General features: G+C 42.3%; 3 protein-coding genes across 3 annotated transcripts; 1 reads left to right on the forward strand and 2 right to left on the reverse strand.

The window, feature by feature from the left end:
* Positions 1-3: 3 nt before the first annotated feature.
* atad3 (ATPase family AAA domain containing 3) lies at positions 4-6,743 on the reverse strand. Its single transcript, XM_033625540.2, has 16 exons — positions 6,414-6,743; positions 5,819-5,895; positions 5,108-5,209; positions 4,952-5,011; positions 4,801-4,870; positions 4,544-4,709; positions 4,205-4,274; positions 2,705-2,860; positions 2,562-2,618; positions 2,353-2,478; positions 2,135-2,259; positions 1,981-2,032; positions 1,802-1,872; positions 1,518-1,685; positions 921-1,029; positions 4-787 (listed from the first exon to the last, which is right to left on the reverse strand). The coding sequence occupies exons 1-16, from the start codon at positions 6,610-6,612 to the stop codon at positions 314-316; spliced, it is 2,082 nt and encodes a 693-aa protein (XP_033481431.1). The 5' UTR covers positions 6,613-6,743; the 3' UTR covers positions 4-313.
* A 493-nt stretch (positions 6,744-7,236) lies between these two features.
* Positions 7,237-10,580, reverse strand: mrpl20 (mitochondrial ribosomal protein L20). The gene is made up of 4 exons (XM_033627428.2): positions 10,367-10,580; positions 9,974-10,084; positions 8,530-8,607; positions 7,237-8,428 (listed from the first exon to the last, which is right to left on the reverse strand). Exons 1-4 carry the CDS (start codon positions 10,451-10,453, stop codon positions 8,255-8,257), a joined length of 450 nt encoding a protein of 149 aa, XP_033483319.1. The 5' UTR covers positions 10,454-10,580; the 3' UTR covers positions 7,237-8,254.
* A 280-nt stretch (positions 10,581-10,860) lies between these two features.
* On the forward strand, positions 10,861-15,842 carry sdhb (succinate dehydrogenase complex, subunit B, iron sulfur (Ip)). Its single transcript, XM_033627427.2, has 8 exons — positions 10,861-10,991; positions 12,217-12,350; positions 13,146-13,231; positions 13,546-13,682; positions 14,626-14,742; positions 14,838-14,939; positions 15,051-15,173; positions 15,279-15,842. Exons 1-8 carry the CDS (start codon positions 10,920-10,922, stop codon positions 15,357-15,359), a joined length of 852 nt encoding a protein of 283 aa, XP_033483318.1. The 5' UTR covers positions 10,861-10,919; the 3' UTR covers positions 15,360-15,842.
* The last annotated feature ends 1,930 nt before the right edge of the window (positions 15,843-17,772 follow it).

Consider the following 17,772-nt stretch of genomic DNA (forward strand, 5'->3'; position numbering starts at 1 on the left):
CTGTTTATAAAAACACAAATCCATTTAATCATTTCCACAGAGACACTCCACTGTGCACAACACTTATACACTGTTATTACAGACACACAGTCTGGTTTCATGTAAAGTACACTTTTACAATGTATACATTATATATTAGAATCAAACAGTCTCAGGCATTATTTGTGTTTCGTAAAGTTAATTATCTCCCCCTGCTGGACACATCTTCTGTCACAGACAGTCCAACAGACTTTAAGACAAACTGACAGACTAGTTACAGGGGCAGGACACTAATCTTTCTAATCCCAGCCGCCCCACTGACCAAATCTACAACTCAAACTGGAGTTCCGTCTTTTGGAGGAGATGATCCAGTTTTATCTTCCTTCTCTGTCTTGCCCTCACCATCAGTGGAGGCAGCAGGCTGGTCTAAACTCTCCACTGTCGTCGCAGCTTCTGCTTTGACGGCATCTTCACAGTCCTGTGCAGCTGGGGTGGCACTTTTGCCTTCTGCAGATTGGTCGATATATGAAGGAGGTGGTATACTTTCACCTTCTTGTTTCGTATTCATCTCGAGAACTGGGGCGATCACCTCCTGAGCCTCGGGTGCCTCACTGTGCGGCAGAGTGAAGCCCATTTTGCCTCCACTGGCTATCGCTCCAGCTGTGGGAGGTGTAAGGGTCTTGGCCTGAGACTCCTCGTCTCCATGCAGCCAGTCCATCTTCTGAAGGTGCTGCCTGACAGCGTCATCAACTCGGGCGTCAATCATGGCCTCTGTCAGGACGCCATCTTCAGAGGAATATGCTGCCGCCTGCAAGAGAACGTGTCAACACCTGTGTTCTATACATTCATTTACAAAAATTGATGGGAGTTTTGTGAAATTAAGATTTATATTGCTTTTTTAAAAAAAAAAAAAAAAAAAAAGATTACAGCTATGAACGTACCTGCCAGGCCACACCCAGCTTAGAGATCTCTCTTCCTGACATGCCCTCTGTCCGCTTCGCTATCTCTGAGCACTTTTTACCGTAGTCAAACTGTGCCAGCTTCATCCTCCTGCACAAAGACACACACACACACACACACACACACACACACACACACACACACAGATAGATGAGAGGGCATCAGAGTAAATGATTTTCCCACAGCTTAGCTAACCTGAAATCAGTTTCTTTCTGGCTTTGTTGTGTTTTTGGTGCTCAGTTCATTGCCTCCTGGCCTTTGTGGATTGCTCCCCACCTCTCAGCCCTCATCACACATCTGACCTCTGTGTAATTAATGCCTCAGCATGGCTGGCCCTGCTCCAGATGGCCAACAGGCTGTTTTTCAGAGTCTAAATCTAATCCTTATTCTAGCACAGCCATGGATCACTCTATCAAAGATTATATGACTCCTCAAACTAACTCAGAATGAGCTCACTGACATGTGAGTGTTGGACATGGTGGACTAGGCCTAATTACTTGTTTAGTATGCATCCTGAGTGTGCAGTGACTCGGTGCCCTATTTCAACAGCTGTGTTGCTGTGTGGGGATTGTACTCACTGCCTCCCTCCTGTGGCGGGCTCCAGCACATATTTGTCAAAGTACAACCGCACCAGCCTCTCCCTCTCCTCAGGACCCGGCAGAGCAAAATTCACTATTTCATCTATACGGTCGTTGATGGCCCAGTCGAACTGCTCTGGCTGGTTACTGGCCAACACCAGCATGAACCTGAAGGAGAAACACAGAAATCAAGCAGCTTAGAGATGCACTGGGAGGTAGCCACAGTGGTATAGGCGAGGTAACATTCAAGTTTTAATTTGTAGAGAATATAAATAATGTTTTACTTGTTGCTCTGCTCTCCAGTGCGATACAAAAATGCATTCAAAGTGGCTCTGAGGTCCTCACTGATCTTCTCCTGCAAAAAACAACAGCAAAGATTGCACGTTATGTGTCACATAAACTAAGGGACATTTGTAACACAAACCTCAAGGGTTTCTGGAAAATTAAATACATGCAGACTTACAGTGGCTCTCTTGCGAAGGAATGCATCAGCTTCATCAACGAAAAGCAGAAGCCTGTAACAGGAAAACACACGATAACTTTTATCTGTTGTTTCATATCTGGAGTGTACACTACTGCTGTTTGTATATTTGTCCATTTCATATAATCAAGCCTACCCGCGCCGACTTGTACCAGCCCAGTCAAACACTTTGTGCATGGCTGTCACACCGTCACGGCCCATGGGTGCCACATCACCACCAGTCATAATTGCGTAGTCCATCCCAGAATGCATTGCAAGCTTCTACTCGACAGAAAGAGAAATGCCTCACAGTTAGACAAGGCATCACTTGTGTATGAATGTTTTCATCTGTCAGTGGTTAGTCCTCAGGTTTACCTTAGCAAAGAGAGTTTTGCCCGTGCCTGGAGGGCCATACATGAGGATGTTCCTGTACAGGCCGTTGTTCTGTCTCGTGTTTCTTGTTGCTATGGCGATGTCACGAACACGCTCTTCCAGGGAAGGCTAAGAGATTAAAAAATGCATTTATATGAAGAGGTTACAAACCTTTAAAAAATGCATGTTGGTTACATCCTTCTTCCACTTACACTGAGCACGACTCCCTCGAGGGCGTCCTGAGGTTTGCTCCTCAGCCGCTTGGTCGTCTAAATAGTTAACATTAAAAGTACAATTAGCATATTATAATCCGCAGTCGACAAAACAAGCAAAGCATTAACTGGTCATTAGCTACCTTGACTGGATGCTTGATTGCCTCTGCCACGGTGAATCGGGACGTTTCCCTCACCAGTGACGGCTTACCGAGCCTGGCCTCGATGTAACGTCCTGCCACCGCTGTTGCGTTTCGGGCAGAGTAAACTCCCACGGCTAAAAGGGTCAGTCCTGCCACCTGGTGATGTGATGCAACAGTTAGACAGCACTTAAATACTCAGGTCAAACTCAAGTTAAACCTAAGGATAAAAAACAGGTACAGTCGAAATGCGTTGGTTTATCCATGAATCAATAAAGGATTTTCAACTACAGTCAAGAGTGCCTCGGATGCATTTTTGGACTACCTGCCTGCACCACAGACTTTTACACTAAGTGATGTGGCCAGTCATTTTTTAATTTAATGTGACTATTTGCCCTATCTTTGAAGAGCACCTGATTTCACAATTAACTACACAGTGCCTTAACCCAGAGCAGCACTCCAAACCTGTTTTTATATATTTGCCCACGTCGACAGTTCGAACATTCGCATGGAAATGTATGGTTACCCTTTGTCTATTGGATGTCATGAATGGTTGCCTGGATCCAGACCTTTAAATCCTCCCACTTCACAGAGTTCGGGTTGACTGATTTGTCTGGCATCGCTGACATAAAACATCAATTCCTCGGTGAGCAATTGAGCGCCGTGGGGAAACTAAATTAGCCGATAAGCAGCATGGGCAGGACAAACATCATTGTCAAGCTGTTGTCAAACAGTTCACCAGAACCAAAGAGAAGTAATTACAACTATGGCAAGCACTGTTTACAAGTTAGACGCTGCTATCAAGGCTGTTCTAAATCTATATGTCTCCTCAGTATCACCCGACATTGTAGTTTGTTGTTCTTCACTCCGCTCCACTCCTAAAGAATGGCTTCACATCAGTGTGGACTTAAAATGATGTTAGACTCAGGCAGATACGTTGGTCTTAACTGGTTAAGAAATCGAGACCAACCACCCCTACCCCCACTGAAATCGGCTGAAGTGGATGCAATGTCAGACTGAAGATGGAAACGGAGTGTAAGGAGTTGACAATTCTGTCTGATATCAGGCAACATCAGTGGTGTAACACTAGCAAATGCAAACACATAACAGAAGGATCGTTATGCTTATATGTTCAGTGTGAAAAAACACTACTTGCTTTGACCATTTCTGCTTCTAAGGTCTAAATTCATGAGCACTCAAAAGATGCCTTTGCTGAATCAGTAGAGACAGACGGTACCAGTCATTATAAAATGAAACAACCTTTATGAACAGACAGGCTTCAGTTAGTGTGAACTGGAGGCATCTGTTTATCTATAAATACTGTCATTTTTAAATGCTTTTACACCTAACTGACCTTTAGTGTGTAGGGATATTTCAAAAAACTCATTTAGTTGCCCAGTTTGTCCTTCCATCAGTGAAATTCAGTGGAAAATTCAGTCTTTATTATGTATTTATAATATAATCATTCACTAAGCTGATGGTGGGTGGAAACAGCAGTCTCACCGTGGCTGTGACTTTGTCCCAGTCTGACACAAAGGCCCTGAATCCTTCTCCAAACACAGCACCTGCAGTCCTGAGGGCAAATACAGGTCAGCTGTCATTAGCATGCCTTTTGGGCATTAACAACATCCAACAGTCAATGAACCAGTAACTTAACACACAAACTGACCACTTCTAAGAAAGGATAAGATACGCTTTTATTTATCCTGAGGCTAAACTGCTGTGAGATACTGGTTTATTTAAAAACACTCAACACCTTCAGTTTCAGCGTGATGCAGGACGATACACCTCCTCATCACAAATACTGTGGTCTAAAATCCTAAATGAGTGAGTGTGTCTTACTTTATAGACTCCAAGACAGTCTGTCTGTGTTCTGCAGCCTTCAGGCGGATTTGCTCGCGGATGATATCGGCGTTCTCTCGCTCCACACGGGCTCGTGCTTTAGTCTCTGCCTCTATACGCAGGAGCTCGTTCTTGTGCCTTAGCTCCATCTCGTGCTCTATCGTCGCTGTAAGAAACCACAACACCCAACGAGTAAATACACCACCCCTCAACATCGTAAAAAGCTTCTACAAGATCCTGTCGTTAGTGTTACAAACCTTTCCTCATGGCCTCCTGTTTCTGGACAGACTCCTCCTGTTTGCGAAGGTTCTCCTCATTCAGGGCTTGCTGTTGAAAACACAAAATAAATGTCGGTGCTGCGTGTCTTTCTGACGCATTTTATCCTGAATATGTAGAAGATGAACTCACCTGTTGTCTTAGTTGGTCCTCATATCGCTGCCTGGCCAGCTTATCTTGATACTGAGCTCTCTGTAACACAAAACAGCCAAATGTGTTTAGCTCACCGCTGCAGCAAACTCCTACTTGTTATGAAAATACTAAAATAAAATGCATGTCTGCTCTCACCGCTTGATGCTGCTTGGTCTCCTCATTAACAGTTTTCCTTCTCTCCTCTCCCTGGATTCGGATCTGGTCACCTTTGAGCTGCTCGACTGCTGCTTCATACTCCTGTTAGAAAAAGGTGGCAAAAATCTATTAAACAGAAGTAACACACTGGTGAACATTTTAATACATTGCTACCGCACAATCGACTGGGTCCACATGTCAAATATATCATCAACAATGCCATGACAGTAATCTTAAACTTATGCAATCAAAACCTGTTCAGTTTTATCTGAGCACATACAAAGACACAGTGAATAATGTGCAATATTTATTGTGTGTGCTTCTTCTATTCTCTATTTTCTCAAATGTTTAACTTTCACATTTTACACTGCAGCGACTAAAGAAACTCTAAAAACTGGTGATTTTATCATGTCCTGAATTTGTAATACTTTATTATCCCATATGATATTTTATGTTTGTCATGTATGATGTATCTCAAGCACACCGGGTTTACACTTGTCATATTAAATGTGCTATATAAATAAGGTTGACCTGACGACGACATCCCTCAGCACCCTAATCCATCCAGTAACTCACACTATTATTCACTATTTCTTTAGTTGATGTAAATTAGCACTGACAATATCAACTACATGGTCTGGAAAAGACCTGGCGTGTCCTGAAGCAGATGAAGAAAGACGCTGGAGTTCTGTACGCATGTTTCTGCCGTACCTTCATTTTGCTCTGATGCTCCATCTGAGTGGTCTGCTCCTGCATTCGAGCCAGGTCCAGAGCTTCTTTGGCATGTCCTGGATGGGGGCAACATCAGAGAGGTGAGAGGTGTGATGGCTTCAACACATTGAAATTACAGTGATCAATGTAAAATGCTGGTCTGCCCCTGAACCCTGTCAGTTGTGTCACTAGTCCCTATTTCTACCTTATCTTAGAACACAAAACAAGATAGGCACACTCAGTGAACCATGGCATGTAAGTGGAACAAGTTGAATTTGGATGTTGCAAGCCACATTGCAAGGTGATGACCTTTGAACCCAGTCAGTAGTTTGAATGAAGGTGAGAGCATTACAGCATTGCTCTCATGTACAACCAACAATTTTACACAGATTAGATTAAATGAACATGTGCAGATGCTGGCTGTGACTGTGGGCCACATGATCTGAGCTGTAGCATCACTGAGGTGACACCACCATGACCAGAGAGGAGCTGAATCCTGACACACCATGTCCATCTGTGTGCTGTAATGCTGCTATAATGAGGAGAAATCTCTACTGGGGTGACCTCCACTAACGGGCCCCTCCAGAACACTTACGGGACTTGTCGAGCTCCTTGGCCGCCTGAGCAGCTCGCTCCAGCCCGGTGGGATCGAAGTTGCTCCATTTGTCCTTGGGTTTATCTCCACCGCCGCCGCTGGAGCCTCCGGCTGGCGGAGGTGGCGGTGGTGGCGGCTGAACCGGGAGACCGGGTGGCGCCTCAGGCTGCCCCTTGTTCAGGCCGAACAGCCACGACATTTTAACCAGAACAGATAAAACACAGTTTAGCCGGTTGTGTGAGGAGCGAGAGGCTACAGCTGCTACAGACTACTGTCAGTACACTTCCTCTACACGCGTGTCATGCCGCAGTCTTCTGCGCACGTGCAGCAGAGTGTACAGGTTTCTCTGAATAACTGCAGCGATGATTGGCTGCTAATAAGTACTTCTTCTTGTCATTGGCTGTCCCCTTAACTGACTTCAGTAGAGGTCATTCGTGTAGTCCCACCCAAAATTGGTACGGTAGCCGCAGAGGGTCAAAAAAACATTGAATTCACTGGTTTTCTTGTAGTTGCATCAGGCTGTTCAATGGTTTTGTAAGTCACAGGTCATTGACATCAGTGGTGTCTGTTTTTTATCTCAGTGTGTAACATGGAGCATTCATGAGATATTCATGTAAGGCTGGAGCAATGCTTCTCAAATACTGCTGGTCCATTGGAGGAAGATAATTGTGCCCTTTCTCTAGTATTATAATACTGTGCATTATGCAATTATGGCTACAACAGAGGGACATTTGCAGAAGCCGACGTGATTAGTTAGGAATAAAATATCTCTCAAAATCACACCCCTAACATGTTTGAATAGAAACAAGACAGGACAACAACATTCATATCAAAAACTTTAATTATCTTGACATTCAACCTCACAACAAATGGTAAAATATATATTTACACAGAGTGAGAAGTCAACACATGAAAAAGCTTGAGGTCACTCCTCTTCCCAGCCTCCACAAAAAAAACCCTCATAATCAGCATCCATTCATAACTTAACAAAAGGTTTCATATGCAAACAAAGGGAGGTTTGTGGAAATGGATAATCACATCCTCTATCATGATACAGGAGGTAATCGGGGTGCTGCAGTGGAGTATTTTGTAGGGAAAACTGTAGCCGGAAAAGTCTGGCACACATGATAGAGATGTTGGGGATAAATCAGTGAACGGAGCAGAAGCAGAGCTGTCTGTGGACAAACAATGCTATGCTGTTAAATGCCAGGGGCCATCTTGGATTATGATTGTGTCCTTGTTGTGATATACGTGCATAATTTCAAATATTCAATCTTTTCTAAACTGTCCTTCAAGGTCAGCTATCAAGGCACTGCAACAGTAATCATCCATCCTGCTGGAGTGTCCTTGATCAAGATATTGCATTTCTTTCTGCTTCAGGGACGTCGCTCTGTTGGTAACAGTTCAAAGGATTTTACATCAGTGTGCAGCTAACACATGTGAGTCTCCATGTCGACTTGTTTATACATGGCAGAGGCAGAGACACAGGTCTGGCAGTACATCATGTCATGGTCTACTCTCTGATCACACATCAGTTGACCTTTTTTGACTAAGTATCCCCCATCACATATAGCAACCAGACCCTGGTGTCAAGATGGGTCATTTATGTGGGTCATTATTAGTCACAGAGCATTCCTGGTTTAGTGATCAAAGAAGTTTGACACACAAAATAATTCAACTGATGAATCTTATATTATTATACAAAAATTTTTTAGATGAAGCAAAAACTTTAAAGACAGGAGGCGACTGTGTGCCTGACTTTTTCATGGCATCCCCATAATCCAAGACCCCCGATCTTTAAACCACATAACAATTGGAAATCTGTAACTGCAGCGAGTCCTTCACTGTAGCACAACAACACGGGAGAAGACACCAGCGGGCTCTTTGCCATCACCCAGCGCTGCACGGAAGCCTTCCTGTTGCCGAGCCCTCGCCAGCTTTGCAAGTGAGAGGAATGACCGAGGCTCTGTGATGGCGAGATCGCTGATCACACGTCGGTTGAGCTGAACGCTGGTCTGTGTGGACGAACAGAGGAAATGTGTCACAGATAGAGTGAACAAACAGCACAGAGAACATAGAGGACTGGTGCAGTTCTGTAACATTCAGCACAACTAACCTTGGTGAGGTTGTGCATTAAGGCGGGATACTTCATGCCATGCTCTCGTGATGCTGCTGCGATGCGTGAGATCCAGAGCTGAAGAAATAAGAGCACAATAAATAATACTGATTACTTTGCTCAATTAATAACATAATTATTCTTTGCAAGACATCGGCATGCCCGAACTGAAAACAATGAATATGATGGATGTACACAGTGGAGGCAGTGGCTCCCAACCTTTTTGACACGTGACTCCCTCAGTGAACCAATGTTTACCTATCATCACTGATCACACGTTATGGTCTTAACTGGGATTTTCACACACAACCATCTCTAGGGTTTACAGAGGATGGTCCGACAAAGACAGCGGCAGTTCTCTGGGTGAAAATGCCTTGTTGATGCCAGAGGTCAGAGGAGAATGGCCAGAATGGTTCAAGATGATAGAAAGGCAACAGTAACTCAAATAACCATTTGTTACAACCAAGGTCTGCAGAAGACCGTCTCTGAACCAACAACACGTCCAACCTTGAAGCAGATGGGCTACAGCAGCAGAAAAACGTGGCCTGGTCTGATGAGTCTGGATTTCTGCTGCGACATTCAGATGGTAGGGTCAGAATTTGGTGTAAACAACATGCAAGCATGGATCGATCCGGCCTTGTATCAACGGTTCAGGCTGGTGGTGGTGGTGTAATGGTGTGGGGGATATTTTCTTGGCACACTTTGGGCCCCTTAGTACCAACTGAGCATGGTTTAAACACCACAGCCCACCTGAGTATTGTTGCTGACCGTGTCCATCCCTTTATGACCACAGTGTACCCATCTTCTGATGGCTACTTCCAGCAGGATAACGCACCATGTCACAAAGCTCAAATCGTCTCAAACTGGTTTCTTGAACATGACAATGAGTTCACTGTGCTCCAATGGCCTCCACAGTCACCAGATCTCAATCCAATAGAGCACCTTTGGGATGTGGTGGAACAGGAGAGTTGCATCATGGATGTGCGATGCCAATATGGACCAAAATCTCTGAGGAATGTTTCCAGCACCTTGTTGAATCTATGCCAAGAAGAATTAAGGCAGTTCTGAAGGCAAAAGGGGGTCCAACATGATACTAGCAAGGTGTACCTAATAAAGTGGCCAGTGACTGTATATGTGTATGCAGTATTATCCTGGTGAAATTAAGTAAATTGAATTAGAGAGTAGCACAGGGATGGTAAACAGCTGCACAGTGACTGTCTGCACCATGCACTGCTTCACATGATCCTCCTCTTGATCATTCCCAGACTCTCAATGTTCAGGTGAGGTACACCTGTTCATGCACTGAGAGTGATAGCCGGGATTACACAGCAGCTAGAAGCTCTTTTGAATACTACACACTAAATATCATTGACAAACCTCAGACTGTACCCTGTGTGTTACCCATGTGTTTGCTGTTGTTGTATTTGAGTATCAGGTATCTCACCGTCCTCATGTTGCGCTTCTTTAGCTTCCGACCTTTAGTGGCGTAGACAAAAGCTCTCCTGACTGCCTTCACAGCCAGCCTGAAGCAGCGGTTCTTCCTGCCTCTGAAGTGCTGTAGAATGAACCGACAGGGAGGATGACTTACACAAAATGACTCTCAGTATCCTGTTAATATTAGATTACAATGAGGCATGTTTCCAACCCAACCATGCAGCATGGGTCATCTCTACACAGCAGAAACATGCAGCAAATGACTCACTGATTGTCTGATTTAAACAACATTTCAGATTCAGAGTCACACATAAATGTATACAACACAAATACCACAACATTTTAACAGTGAAGAGAAGCTAGCCCCCCCCCCTTCTCCTCCAGGAAGTAGTCGTGGCCTTACCCGTGCATGTTTGAGGACTTCTTGAACTTTCCAGTATCTGTCGGGTCCTCGGCTTCTTATCCAACAAGATAACGTCAGGAACACCATGTCTGCTCTTGAAGTGGACCACTTCACCACCGTCCTGAATTAAAACACTATTTAAATGACCTTAGCCCACTCCACCAGTGAAGAGACTGTTACGTGAGTTCAAACTCACACGCTGTGTTACGACTGACAGAGGCGCTTTGGGTTCGTTGGATTTAAGAACCGAGACATCTGGTGTACGTGTGTCCGCCCGCGTTTGCTGTCCTACGAATACCCGGAGTCTCAATTAAAACAAATCCATTATAACTACAGAAGATTATTGTAAAGCAACAACTAAAGACGAGGCAAAATCGTCACAAGAAAATCAAACAAATCATGAAATTTCACGCTGTCCTTGTGTTTGGTAACCTCTGGTGTGCTTTGAAAGCCGGGAGACACCGCTTCACAAAACACGCGCTCCCACCCGAGCTGTGACGCAGCCACGGTGGCTGCTGGGATCGCAGGCGGTGGAGGTCAGAGAAACTCCAAAATGTCGGTTGCCAGTTTCACGTCCTTGAGCCGCTGTGGTGTTTTGGCGTTCCGCTCCCCCGCAGGACTGGTGGTACGTTGAAAATCATTACAACAAACAAACCGGTTTCATTAGCCGTTAATGTCAATTACAGTTTCTGTCATGGCTTTGCCTAAAGTGGCATTGCAACGGAGCTACAGTCCCTGTTGACAGCGGAGGGCTCCGTCTGTACTCTGAAGTCAATGTTACGTGGTTCAGCAGTTAGCTACCAACTAGCTAGCTTTCAGTGCTAACTGTGGTTGAACTGACACAACATTAACTTTTTAAACGTGTGAATTTCTTCTTTATGTGCTGGTGTGTGTTAAGCTTAAAATTTAGGCAGTTAAAATCCACGTGAGCACCAAACGTGATAGAAAGAGATGTGTAAACATTGTTCACCTAACTATAACAATGTTAACTGATTATACAAGCTAATACAGCTACTTTTAATGAAAGAGTCTGACACATTTTATGGATGAAATTCAATGAGATCAAACAGCCAGACAAAAGTGATAAACTTGTAATAACCTTGTGTAGTAGTCATGTTTACTAAATCACGTCACTGCAATGTGTCTGATATGGCAGTGGTTTGGGGTTAATGTTATGTAATGTTTACCTCTTATAAAACTAAAGATCCACTCTCAACCTGGGGTCCTTCAGGGAGCTCCAGAAGGTTCCCAGGAAAATGGGAAATATATTATGTTTTACTTTTATTTTTACTTCACCATAGAAGTAAGCACACTGTGAGCAAAAGTCCCAAGAGTGAGTATTCAGACCAAAGGTTTCACTTCCTCCTCCGTTATCTACTCAAGTGTACTTGACAACTGTTTGGTCTTAATCTTATCTAACAACCCAAATCTTTGAGATGGAGGCCCTGAAGTGAAATTTTATCGAATGGGGGTCTGTGACCTAAGGTGCATCAGTGTAGACATGAAAAAGGTTGAAAACCATTGATTTAGATTAATAGAATTATTTAAAGGAGCAGGCACCTGCTACTTCTGATCACTTATAAGTAAAATTGAATGCTTGTCTATTAGAAGATCTCTATTATATTCTGTACAAGGAACCTTTAAGACAGTGAGCACCAGAGTGAATGTTGAAATGGCAATACAATTAGTACAAAGTGAAAGATACAATGAAAGATTAAATTAGATATGAACTTAATGCCAGTTCATCATCTAACTCTAATTGTCTGTGTGTGTTTATTAAGGGAGTGTCTAATGAAAACAGTAGACTGCCAAAATGATCATGTATTTCCTGCCCTTGTCCCTGCTGTTAGGCGGTGCGGTATGCCCAGACAGCAGCGGCTCCAGCAGCTCAGCCCAGAGTAAAGAAGTTCCAGGTGTACAGATGGGACCCAGACACTCCAGGAGACAAACCCCGCATGCAGACCTACGAAATCGACCTCAACACGTAGGTGTTATGGCTCTTCCCTCTGCCATGAGGATGCCCTGTACTGCATGTGCAGCATGTGTTAATCTGTGTTCTCAAGCATTAACTACTTAGACAAGGTGCCCTGATATCTAAAAATGATGGGTGACAGGAAGCTGAATCTATCGCTTTTTATATCAAGACACCTTGGAGTGTATTGCCGCTTTTGCTCCATGGCTATTCATTAAACAATAAGGATGGTTGAATTTAAAATTTATTGACACCTGGCATCCCTTCAGAAGCAGTGATTATCTGTGCCCATTGTTTATGGATTTATAACTTATATTAGTAAGAGGTGCAGGTGAGGCGGACTTCAAATCTTTGCTTATCTTTTATAATGCATACAGGAAAATATGGCCATGTTTAATAACACATCTATTAGCTGATCATGTTCACTTGCACTGGCGGAGACTTATCGCTTAGTGAAGCTCAAAGCAATACCCAAGCACATATAAACAGAGGGCATTATTAACGAACTGTGAACAGCTGTCAGGTAGATTAAACTCAGGTGGCTCTGGCAGCCTGGCATATTTCCAATCCTCTTTCTTCATCTGTTCTCTAATCAGCTTTGGGAAACTCTTAACTCACTTCTGTCAACATGATGCTGCAGACAAAAGAGTCCAAAACTCAAAAATGCTGTTTGCCCCTGAATCCGGTCAGGATTTTCTTGTTCGACAAGTCAGAGACGTCCCCTACATATCCCCTAGATGTTCCCTTTTATAAGTTAATGTCTTGACCTTCTCCAGTCACTAACTCGTCTTGTTTGTCTTCTTGTAGTTGTGGCCCAATGGTTCTTGATGCTCTGATCAAGATCAAAAATGAGATGGACTCCACCCTGACCTTCCGCCGCTCCTGCAGGGAAGGTTGGTAACATGGAGGCTCTACAAAAGCATCAGCGTGTAGATAATAAAAAGATCAATAAATGTGGCAACAAATAATAATTCTGTGTTATTACTAATGATGGTTGTGGTAGTCAATTAATAGAATAGAATTAACCACAAAAATTCACTGCTATCTTGGCCTGGCACTTCTGAAAAAGATATATTATCTCAATTTTTTGTTTGTTTTTTTTTTGTTAAATAAATGTTTATAAAAAAGATAGGAGAAGCATTTTGTCATGAGATCGCCTTGTTTTTGCAATTATATTAAAAGCTTTTATTATTTTGTTTAAACTCAGGTATTTGTGGATCCTGTGCAATGAACATTAATGGAGGAAACACTCTTGCCTGTCTCAACAAGATTGACACCAACCTCAGCAAGCCAACCAAGATTTACCCTCTGCCACATATGTATGTGGTCAAGGACCTGGTACCTGTGAGTAACCCCCCTAAGTTATGTTGTTTAGTCATGATTTGAAATTAATCACTGAAGCCAAAACGTGGTTATGGATAATAAAGACTTATTTTATTTATTAGTTGCCTCTTGAAAATATGTACATAAATAAATTCAACAGGTGTTCATGTGACTCAACACAACTTGCTAAATGTGTTACTGAATATTAGGGGTGTCCCCGACTAAAAATGTACATAGTCAAATCTGAGTCATAAAGTCTTGCTTTTTTTTCTTAATCTATTTTCTCAACATTAGTTCCCATTTTTTCTGCACCAGGTAAAAAAGCTGAAACTCATAATAAAACACTTTGTCTTCTTGACTTGGCATAAGAATGGATTTTATAATAGGAGGTGTTCCATCCAGCACTGTTTGTTGTGTTGGAGGTGCATTTGTAGGTGTGTGTGTGAGTAGGTGCAGCAGCGGCGCTGTCCGCAGTACTGAGAGAGAGCAGAGGAGACAGACAAGACAGACAGCAGAACATGTCACTTAGTTTGGTTCTGCTTGCTTTCTGTGGTTGTAAACAGACCTTTCAACTTTCTAGAAAGAGAGAGATGCGAGTCGCAAGCTGCAAACAGCTGTTTTTATACGTCTCCCCTCGCTGATTTTGACAGAGTGTTGTTCATAAGTTCAAAAAATATTTAGTACTCTGTGAGCTCTTTTATGTGAGTACTCTGATCAATACATTTATACCAGGACAGGCTGTGATTTACTGGGAGAAACCAAGCAATTCTATGTCAGATCAGACATTCAGTAGTCCCATATAGCCAAAATGGAATGATCCTTTGTTTCATAACTACATTTTCCTTCAACTGCGACAGTGAGATTGGCAGTCGAATCAGATCAGCTCCTTAGATTTAATTATTTATTTAATTCTGTCATTTGTATGCCGACATGATCCTTGATTGTAGACTTGTGTTTTTTGCAGGACATGAGTAACTTCTACGCCCAGTACAAGTCTATTGAACCCTACCTGAAGAAGAAGGATGAGACAAATGAAGGAAAGGAGCAGTACCTGCAGACTGTGGAGGACAGACAGAAACTGGTACGCCACTGTTTTTAGTTTGGGGAAAACATCAAAGCTTTTCAGTGTTCACATGTAAATAAGAGACATCATTCATTGCTTTTCTCCTCATGTAGGACGGGCTGTATGAATGTATCCTGTGCGCCTGCTGCAGTACGAGCTGCCCCAGCTACTGGTGGAATGGAGACAAATACCTCGGGCCTGCTGTGCTCATGCAGGTGTGTGTCTGAACATGTAAACATTTAGGAATCACTGACTTTAAATTCTGAATCGGCATAAAATAACCACACAGATGACGAGTTTATGAGTAACATCCTGTTGTCTCTCAGGCGTACCGTTGGATGATCGACTCTCGAGACGAGTTCACAGAGGAGCGTCTGTCCAAGCTGCAGGATCCTTTCTCCCTCTACCGCTGCCACACTATCATGAACTGCACCAAGACCTGCCCCAAGGTGACCTGTCTGCACATGTCTGCAGCCACATACACACCACAGCTCACGCTTTGTATATCTTATATTCTTACTGCTCTCTCCTCATGTGTCTGGTCTTCCTCTCAGGGCCTGAACCCAGGGAAGGCGATAGCTGAGATCAAGAAGATGATGGCCACATACAAGGAGAAGAAGGCAGCTGCTGTCTGAGACCTGAGTGGTCCTCTTGATCAATGTTTCCCTCCATGATAAAATTATATATTGATTACAAGAAAAATGCTTTTTGAGGTCTGAAGGGCCAGAACACCTGTTAGCTCCACCACTACCAGCACCACCACCACTCCCTGCAGACTGCCCTCAACTGTAATGGAAGTGTGTGTATGTGTGTGTGGCTGGAGGACTTGGTGTTACATAAACGCACATGTACAGTATGAATGCTCGAGTGTGTGTGTGTGTCTAAGTCTTACATGTACCATAACAGACGTATTTATCTTCAGCGCTACTGTGTGAATGTTTGTGCACTTGGGAGACAAGATGCTGCATTTTAAAGTCAAAAGGTGCGTAAACATTTTTTAGCTCGTTGCGTTTCAGGTCAGCAGTTGCTTACATACAGTATCTATGTTCCCTCAGATCATTCAACATACCAACAGCAGTCTTTGTTTTGATGGAAAATAAATAGTTGAAATGCCTGCAGCTGTTTGTATTGGTTATTACTGATGTCACTTAGTGGTGTCACACATGTAGACTGTGGCGTCCTCTAGGTGTCACTATTGCGCAGAGCCGCAGGTGTGAATGAGTCAAACCATCTGCAGTGTTATCTCTCATACTGAGTGTAGTTTAAGAGTTCATGTAAAAAGTGTTTGACACACTGTCTCTCTCATGGAGTACATCAGCTTTGAAATGAAGTAAAAGACACCTGAACTGTGTGTCAGCAAAATACAGGAGTGGACGCATTAGAAGCAACACCTAAACCATCTAATATAAAAGCTCTTCATCAAATAATGAAGCTCATGTTGAGTATTTGTGTTGAACTCAGTGGTGCAATGTAACTAAGTACATTTACTAAACTTCTGTATTTAAGTATAGTTTTGAGGTAATTGTACTTTGATATTTGACATCAAACGTAAAAAAAAAAAGACACGATCATACAAACAGGCCGACAAAGTAATATTTACAAACAATGAAAAGCATAATGTAAAGCAATAGTCAATGTATAGCTACTTTGATTTACACATCTGAAAAGAAGTGGGAGAAAGTATAAACTTATTAAATCCCACCCCTTCTCTTTACTAGAGTACCTCCATTTTCTGCTGTTAGACTTAAATTCCATTACGTCTTGAAGGGAAATACACTTTTAATTTCACTTTATTTATTTTAAAGCTTTAGTTACCTGCTACTTTTAATATTCTGATTCAGCTAATAAAATATGATTATATATGAGTATTACAACAGATTAAATTACCCAGCAGTACAGAGAGTAATCAAAAAGAGCTTCACTTGTACCAGCTGCAACATTTAAGTGCACATTAAAGCATCAGTAATTATCATCCAATAATATAAACATTATTCTGATATGGGGCATTTTGTATAATGAGGTATTTTACTTTTGACACTCGTGTATATTTTCATGCTAATACTTTTTTATTTTAAAAAAGTAGTAGTAGTAAAGTAAAATTTTTAATTCAGGACTTTTACTCGCAACAGAATTTGTATGATGTGGTATTACACTAAGTCCATTACTTATTGAATCATGTATTATATAATATATAAGAGGGGTGGGGTGTAACATTTTAGCTTTATTTATATAGCACAGTTCATATGCCAGGGCAATTCAAAGTGCTTTACAGAGCAAGAAAATATGAGTCATAGTAATAGACACAGATTTATAATGAAAAAGTAAAGAGAAAAGATATAAATGTTAAAATAAATTACTATTTACTAATTTACAATTTTAAAAAATTATTAAAAATAGTAAAAGTGCAGGCAAGAGGTGCAAAGATGAGTTAAAAATGAGTTTGCAGTCATTACAGGGTGGAGTAGGCAGTGTAAAGAGGGAATCATTTCAGCTTTGACTTCAAAGTGGTCAGAGTCGGGGCTTGTCTAACATCATCTGGGAGGTTATTCCAGGTTTGTGCTGCATGATAACAAAATGCTGCTTCACCATGTTTTGTTCTGACCCTTGGGACGGTCAGTAGGCCGGACCCAGATGTTCTAATCACGAGTATGTCAGAGATATATTTGGGCACTGAGCCACAGAGTGATTTATACACAAGCAGTAAGATTTTGAAAACGGGTAGCCAGTGTAAGGACTTTAGAACTGGAGTAATTTGGTCATATTTCCTAGTTTATGACTCCAAAACAACAATCTGCAGTTATGGGACATATTTAATCTGTGGAAGATTATCAGTGACATTTAATCTGGTCTCATTTATCCAGTATAGATATATAAACTGAATTTCATTGTTTTGTAAAAATCAAAATCAAACCGATGACATAAAAAAATAACAATGGCTATTAAGGTTATTGTCAGAACCATCAGTTGTATGACATAAAACGCATGTTAAAGGTCCAGTGTGTCAGATTTAAAGGCATGCATTGGCAGAAATTATAATATCTATAACTA

This window comes from Epinephelus lanceolatus, chromosome 1, assembly GCF_041903045.1.
Source record: "Epinephelus lanceolatus isolate andai-2023 chromosome 1, ASM4190304v1, whole genome shotgun sequence".
Taxonomy (NCBI): domain Eukaryota; kingdom Metazoa; phylum Chordata; class Actinopteri; order Perciformes; family Serranidae; genus Epinephelus; species Epinephelus lanceolatus.